Here is a 1,071-nt window from a genome sequence, read left to right on the forward strand (position 1 = left end):
AACCCATTTTGTAAATAAAAAATCGTATTTTTTTTATGTAGCAATGTAGTCATAGTTTAAAATTCTTAAACTATTTTATATTTCTACCTATTCATACAGCCATTACAGATATACGAAGATTTTCTTCTGTATTGTATTGAGCCGTAAGGCTTTTATTTACAGTGCTCTTACTGTTGATAAGTACTTTTAGAAAGGAATGACTTAACACTGTGAGATCTCCTTCAATACTCCAGAACATAAACCAACCTTCGACGACAAAAGAAACACGCCACACTCTTCCGCTGAATTTCCAGCCAAAATACTATTCCAAACTATCGCCTTCAAAGCCTCCGTTGTTGCACACCGCATAACTCCAGTTCCTTGCTTCCTGTTTCAAAGTCTCTTTTGCCCCCCTCCCCCTGATCTCCCAGAGGATCTTGTCCCACTCCACAAAGTTCTTACGATTTGCTGTCCATCTCAAGGTTCCCCTCTGTCCCATTCCGCACGTCCCCCCCACGCCTATATGTCCCAGAGCATCGTGTTCCAACTCCCCATAACCCCCAACCCTTGCTATCATGTCTCAAAGCCTCTCTCGTTCCACTCCGCAACACTCCTACGCTTTGCTATCCGCCTCAAGGTCCCCGTTGTCCCACTCCATGTCATCCGTGACGGTGATGGTGGTCCTGCCAGCCCTGACTCTCGTGTAGGCGTTCTGCGGGCGGCGACACAGCCATCCTTGACGCCAGTACACCAGCAGGGCCACCGTCGCTATACTCGTGACGAAGCCGAGGACCATGAGGCCGACTAGGAATCCGAACGACCTGGAAGGAGGAGAAATTGGGGCTCTGGAATGAAGAGAGAGATTCGCAGATGCGGGTTTGAGTTTGATCATATTTATTTTTTTCTTATTTTCTATCCCATTTTTCGAAGTGTCATTCTTTTTCTTATTATCTATCCCATCTTCCGGAGTTTGATTTTTTAAAAGTTTTAATACTATTTTTCAAAGTTTGATATTATTTTTAAATGGTATGGTAATGGTATGTTATAGACGCCTTTGCTGTTTTAATAAACATTTTGATGTTACTGATCGAA

At 43.2% G+C, this 1,071-nt stretch overlaps 1 protein-coding gene across 1 annotated transcript in view; it reads right to left on the reverse strand.

The window, feature by feature from the left end:
- Positions 1–592: 592 nt before the first annotated feature.
- The window catches only part of LOC119592832 (phospholipase A2 inhibitor-like), a 13,736-nt gene continuing 13,257 nt past the window's right edge, over positions 593–1,071 (reverse strand). The window contains exon 9 of the mRNA XM_037941736.1: positions 593–783. Within this exon, the coding sequence (XP_037797664.1) occupies positions 593–783 (191 nt within the window). The remainder of the gene's footprint in view (positions 784–1,071) is intronic.

The sequence above is a fragment of the Penaeus monodon genome, chromosome 31 (assembly GCF_015228065.2).
Source record: "Penaeus monodon isolate SGIC_2016 chromosome 31, NSTDA_Pmon_1, whole genome shotgun sequence".
Lineage (NCBI taxonomy): Eukaryota > Metazoa > Arthropoda > Malacostraca > Decapoda > Penaeidae > Penaeus > Penaeus monodon.